The 6,759-nt window shown below is 33.4% G+C and overlaps 1 protein-coding gene across 1 annotated transcript; it reads left to right on the top strand.

Annotated features, from left to right (window-relative positions):
- Positions 1-3,840: 3,840 nt before the first annotated feature.
- LOC113329077 (G-type lectin S-receptor-like serine/threonine-protein kinase LECRK4) lies at positions 3,841-6,034 on the top strand. Its single transcript, XM_026576047.1, has 2 exons — positions 3,841-4,053; positions 5,069-6,034. Exons 1-2 carry the CDS (start codon positions 4,018-4,020, stop codon positions 5,444-5,446), a joined length of 414 nt encoding a protein of 137 aa, XP_026431832.1. The 5' UTR covers positions 3,841-4,017; the 3' UTR covers positions 5,447-6,034.
- Positions 6,035-6,759: the final 725 nt, after the last annotated feature.

Raw genomic sequence — 6,759 nt, 5'->3', positions numbered from 1 at the left:
GATGAGGTAAACATAACACTCTCCTCTCATGTTATTAAGAGTATGATTCGATAAAAGATTTCTTCACTGATATCAAGAACGAGTAGGTAAGGCTTGGAAAAAAAATTCTTTATAAATACCAAGCATTTTCATCATGTGCTTAGGGAGCCACAAAGCTTTAATCAAATCCAGTGATCTTTACATCAATGGTAGATAAAGGAATAAAGAAGAGATCAAAGAAGGCATTACAAATTTCTTTGCAGTGGTTTCCGAGGAATTTACAAATGGTAAATCAAGAGGGAGGATCCATGGACACTCTTAGACGAACACTATAATACATGATTTATGTTGTTTTGTTCGCAAAACTCAAACGACAATGAATTTAAATATAGTATCTTGATAATATGTTCCTCTTATAAGACTCTAAATTTCTACTCAAAATGAGCAAAATTCGAGACACCAAACTTCACCATCTACCGATCTTAATTTCAACAGTTAACTTTTAACCACTGATATTCAAAAGGGTAGATGGTAGTGTTATATATCTCGAATTTTTCTAATTTTTGGTAATATGATAGAGTATCATAAGAAGAATGCATCACTTAAATATTAAATTCAAGTTCATTGTCGTTTGGGTTTTGTGGAGAAAATAACGCAAATCATGTATGATAATGTTTATCTAAGAGTGTCTACGGATCCTCCCTCTTAAAACAAAATGATAAAAAATATAGAAATTAGTTGGAGAGATCGTTTAGTGAACAAGAAAAAGTAAAATAAACAATTGATAATTTGGGTGTGGATAGAGCCCCGGGTTCGGACGGGTTCACTATGAAATTTTATATTGCTAAATAGGACTTCCTAAAAGAAGATTTAATGAAGTTTTTTAAGGAATTACATGATCATAATATATTCTTGATATCTCTTTAAAGAACGACTTTATAACGGTCAATTTTAAGAAGGTCAGTGTTGAGGAGGTCAAGGATTTGCGATCTATTAACATCATAGGAAGCTCTTACAAGATATTCTCCAAATTTCTAACAGAATGTTTTAAGGTGTATCCGTATATCTTGATTTCTCCCTCTCAATCTAGCTTTATAAAGGGTCATCAAATTCTGATGGAGTTGTGATAGTAAACAAATAATCTAGGCTTTGCCACAACAGTTCGAGATTAATGTGCAAGTTAGACTTTGAGAAGGCATTTGATAACATGAATTGGAACTTTTTAAATTTAATCTTATGTAATTTGGGCTTCAGAGGTATTTTCCATGCTTGGACCCGAGATCCTTTATGTTTTTCAAAATTTCCGATTCTTATGAAATGTGGAACGGAAATTCGTCAAGGTGATCCTCTTTCACCATTTCTTTTTACTATTTTCAGGAAAGTGTTGAGTCATATGTTGAACAGCACAAAGAAGTTAGTATATTGGGTTTCACTGTGAAAAGTTAGGGAATCAAAGTTAATTTAATCTTCCGATATGATCATTGTTTTTTGTTGATGTAAAGCGTGAGAAAGTGGATGCTCTCAGTTATTTACCTTTTGTTTTCAGTTAACCTCGAGGTTGAAGATTGATTTCTCTAAAAAAAATTGGCCGGTGTCACTCTTAATGAAGATATATAGTGACGGTTTTGGGAGTATGTTAGGGTGTAAAAGATATAATTTTCCAAATATTTACCTTGGTATTCCAAATAACCAATGAATAATGATGGTCGTCTAAGACAAAAAATTTCCACAAGTGAAAACAGATTTAAGAAATAAGACTGGAATGATAGCTCCAGTATGAGAACCCAAAATATGGATGATCATAATGATATGGAAACAATTGTTGAGAATAAGAATTATGATCAGAAAACTTTGAGTTAAGTTTGTTTTGAAACTTATGTTGGATCCAGAGCATTTCTAAGTAGCATAAAAAAAATAAGGAATCGAATTTGATCAATCAAAACCAATATTGGTGAAAGATATGTTCAGATTATGATTAGGATACTGAGATAAATCCATCATCTGATCTTGAGAAAAAAAGCCAACATTGTGGAACAGTACCCACTGAATCAGTGGTGTTAGCAAAGGATAATAGATCCCAGTAACGGTAAAGAGTATTGACCAATAATGTTATCGCCTTTTTTTGAAGGGTACTCCCCATTTGATTATGGGAATAATCATGAACAACCATAACCATAAACTATGAAAAAGAACTCATGAAGTTGATGAGAATTGATTTCAACTGGAAAAAAAAATCAGTAAAAAAAATTGTGGAAACACCAGCAAAACATGATGCAATATTCATGCTGATATAATAACACGCACATATTAAATGAATTATAAAAAATGCACGGGAAAGTTGATATAGTTGATAGTAAAAGTATCAACTAATTGTTTGGGAAATATTAGCTCATAAAACCAGAGCAAAATGATTAGATCTTGGATAAAGACCTAAAAGAAGATATAGTTGATGAGAGTTTTCGTGAGTTTAAACTGATCACAAAATATTTTGAGGAAAACCCACGATGAATGGATTGCGATTTGATAAATAAACCCGTAAGATATGGGCAAGAGCAGGAAAGAAGAAACGAAGTTGATAACAACTTTGGAAAATATATTTTCGGAAAGAAAAGAAATTTAGGATAAACATAAAAAATATGGAAAATATTTTAAATAAATAGATTACTAAACTTTGGCAAGAATTTCGAAATGCAGATATTTTTGAAATAGAATGGAATCTTGTTTGCCAAAAAGAACCAAAAAGCTATATCCATGTATACTGCATAGACTCGAAAGCATACATTCAGTAATGCAAATATGAAAACATCAAAAAAAAACTTGATGAAGATAATAGAACCACATGCAAAATCGTGAATACTACTAAAGCTTTACTGTTGATGGCTTGAGAAAAAAAAAACATTGACTAATTTTGATGTAAACAAATGTGAATAACTGTAGAAAATCACAAATATTCATCCAAAGTATGATACCCAAATCTGATAACAAGGAAAATTAAATTTCTAAATTTCCTTGTGTTGTAAAAAAGAAAAACAAAAAATTTGATTTTGTAGCGGAAGTGATTCGAGCGGATCTCACCGCTCTGATGCCATAATAATTTATGGATATCGAGACGGATCATCAATTAGGCAAACAAAATCAAATGACAAACTAAGAACACAAAAGCTTAACGTGGTTCGGCACTAACGCCTACGTCCAGAAACCCCGTGGATGAATTGGATTGATCTCCAGATTTATTGTGCTGGGATAAGATTACATTTACATGATTGATCCTATTTATAGTTGATAGGATATGAACCTAGAAGATAAAGAAACAAACAATATCTTTTAATAAATCCACTCGGCCAATTAGATAGCTATTAGACCACTCAATTTGTTTTTAATAAGTCCACTCGGCCGCCCACAACTTAAACGGAAAATGGGTCATTTGTCCAAATATTTTTAAATCACGGTTCAAATGGACGAGTAAAACATAGTTTGGGTGAAATGGCCAAAAAGAATAGTAAGGATGAAACTGGTTTCATCCTTACTTAAATTTAAAAAATAGCAAGGATGAAACTGGATACATCATGTGTAAATTAAAAATAAGAAAAAATATTTGAAAATGGGCACGATGAAACTGGTTGCATCCTGCCTATTTTTACATTTTTGTCCATTTAAACAGTATCAAAATCTAACTGTCATTTCACCCAGAAATTATTGATTTTGGTCTTTTTAACCAATTTTGTGCAACTTAAACTGCTTATAGGCTCACTCTCATCTGAGTTTTTCTTTTCTTTTCCCGACGGCTATTAAAACCCCTAAATTCTCCGTGTAATCCTTAAAACTAGATTTTAGAGATCCTGAATCCAATATTTCGTTAGTTTCTACTCAATCAACCATGGATTGATAGCGATAATCAGCAAATCGACTCGGGAATAAGACTATATCGATCTGTTCTTGGTTGGTTGATTAGAAACTTGTGAATCAAATGGGATTTTAGCTTCTAGGGATTTGATTATTAAGAAACAATTCTCTCGTGCCCTAATTTCATTCTTAAGTATGAAGCAGAAGCTCCTCAACTGTTCGAATATGCAGGTATACCAAAAACTTCGCCATTTCATACTCTTTTTTCTATTGGGAACGAATATGCTTAATCTTATGGGGGAGCTGTCAATCCATCTGAATCTTTGTTTTGTGTTCATAATCTTAGTTATCTTTTTTGCTAGTAAAATTTTGATAAATTTTCATTTGCTAACGTTGCCCTAACTGAATGATAGTATTATAATAGGATGTGATAGTCCGTGAGCGAAGAAATTGGGTTTTTCGTCTTCTTAACTTTAGTTGGATACATCGAAAAATATGAAGCATTTTCAATTTGCAGCAGGCAACAGCATTTCGTGTTCCATCTCGAAAGCCTAGCTAATGAATTTTTGAACCAACTGAATTTAATGGGAAATATGTTATCTTCTTTCAACATCATGTAATGGGTGAACTTGTATTGTTAATGTTTACTCGAGTCATTGACTATATTAGTATTGAAGGTTAACGTGTTACTTCATGAACCTAGTAATGGATATTCTTAACAAGGTTTGGGTTCAATTTTATCCTCATTATTAATGAAATTTCTGTCACTAAAATTTAACTTCAGAACTATTATTCAGGAGATACATTCACATTTAGTTTCTTCCTTGTAACTTCCACACTTTATATGTTACGTACCCTGTGCCCAATCTTGTCATATGCATATATCTTACAGAATGATAGTAATATAATAGGATTTGGTTGTCTGTGAGTGAAGAAATTGCGTAGTTCCTCTTCTTAACTTTAGTTGGATACATCGAAAAATATCAAGCATTTTCAAACACCTGTTGGAAATTTTGTTCGTTGATTTGACGTTTGCTCATGATTTAAAAGTTATATTGTTGTAAATTTACGTTTCCAGATTCAAATTTGATATCGTTTTCATCTACTTTGTTTAGAAGCGTATAGTAATTCCTTACAGTTTCTAAGTTGTATTATTTTGAGTCAGTGCCCTATAACCACACAGTCTCCGCTTCAACATTCTAATTTATTATTATTTTTCTTTCCTCAAAACATGAAATTTCCACAGGTGATGATGATTCTCTCCTTGTCCTTATTACTTCTTGCTCCATTACTAGTTGTTGAATCATCTTCTTTGACAAAAGACAACATAACAAGAGGTTCAACTCTATCTTTGAATGATCCTAGTCCTTATTGGCTTTCTCCCTCGGGAAACATTGCTTTTGGCTTCTATGAGTTACCGTGGCCTCCTGGCCAATATGTTGTTGGTATATGGTTTGTGAAATCACCACGACAATCCCTAGTTTGGACAGCTAACCGTAACGGTATTCCGTTGCAAAAACCATCTTCAATTCACTTCACCAACGAAGGAAAGTTGATGCTGCGGAGAATGCCAGAAAATAAAGAGAAACCTTTAGTACAGGACATACAAGAACCAGTTTCATAAGCAGAGATGCATGATGATGGAAACTTGATATTATATTGTTTGGAATCTCAAATTGTTTGGGAAAGTTTTGATTATCCTACCAATACCATTCTTGGCAGTCAAAAGTTAAGACCTGGAGTTGATCTTTTCTCCGGTGGTAACAGGTTATCAGTTAGACTAAAGAGATTGTCGATATAGTGTTCGAGGTGGATCGAGAATCAACAGCAAGAAGAAGGCAGTATTGTGAAGGAGGAGGTTTATATATATAGAGCAACACTGAATTCAGGAGGGGACTTTAATCTGTACAAGGAAAGAATTGATGGCAATATTAGTACTGGTTATGATAGCAAATCTTCTTCTAGTCTCGTAAGACTGTGGCCAAAGCACGGGTTGAGTAATTACCAGATAATCGGAATTGTATGTATTGTTGTCACTGAGCTTTTATTTGATATCGCAATAGTAATAATGTGCCACAGAGGATGCTGAAAAGGAGAGAACCAAAGGTGGTGATTTTGGAATTAGGAAAAACATATGTTTAACGAGGAGCTGTCAGCTGTGTAATCTTTTTCTTCCTTTTACCTTTTATTTGTTGAACAGTATTTTACTTTTCATCGCTGTAGTAAGTAAATTTTTAATTAGTTTACCGTTATTATCGTATAGATAGATAGATAGTGAAAGTATCGTTTTTCATGGAACGAAGGTGAAAACTATTTGGTCAGTTATGTAATCGTTGTTACCGTTCCCGAATATTATCAATCGACGAAAGGTGAGAAAGTACTGCATATGATTGTAAAAATTGTTTTGACCCAAAGATTCCTAGGATAAAATTCATATGCAACTACGGAATTATGTAATTACTTGAACTTGGTCTGCTTTGCACTTAATTCATATACTTCTTCTTTCTTTCTTTTCATCATACCATCACCAATAGACAACTAAACCACCTCTACTACTATAAGCAAAATCCTTTGGTCAGCTTCTCTCCCAAATCCACTATGGTTTTCTCTATTCAAAGTTGTATTTTGCGGAAGCGGCAGCGACTCTGTGGTGGTGATCAAAGAAATTCTCTCGGAGGAGCAACAAAATGGACTCCGTTGTTAGGATACGCTTCTGCAAGTTGATAGAGATGGTTCTTCAATTCCCTAGGAAACTCAGTAGGTTCAAGGACAACCTCTCTACTGTATTTTTTTTTTCCTCCCATATTTGGCTATGTAATCAGCAATCTTGTTATCATATCTGGGGATTCTGTCCTCAAGAGATCCATATCCAATAAATTAAGCTGCCAAGTTTGTTATGTCTTTAGGCCAGAAAAGTGGAAAATATTGGGAAAAGAA

Source organism: Papaver somniferum, unplaced genomic scaffold, assembly GCF_003573695.1.
Source record: "Papaver somniferum cultivar HN1 unplaced genomic scaffold, ASM357369v1 unplaced-scaffold_115, whole genome shotgun sequence".
Classification (NCBI taxonomy): domain Eukaryota; kingdom Viridiplantae; phylum Streptophyta; class Magnoliopsida; order Ranunculales; family Papaveraceae; genus Papaver; species Papaver somniferum.
This window is presented reverse-complemented; position numbering and strand designations above follow the sequence as displayed.

Bases quoted from the DNA above. Each gene is read 5' to 3' on its own strand.
- LOC113329077 (XM_026576047.1), top strand. From the start codon at position 4,018: ATGAAGCAGAAGCTCCTCAACTGTTCGAATATGCAG. The intron at 4,054-5,068 runs GTATACCAAAAA...AAATTTCCACAG, and splicing joins TCAACTGTTCGAATATGCAG to GTGATGATGATTCTCTCCTT.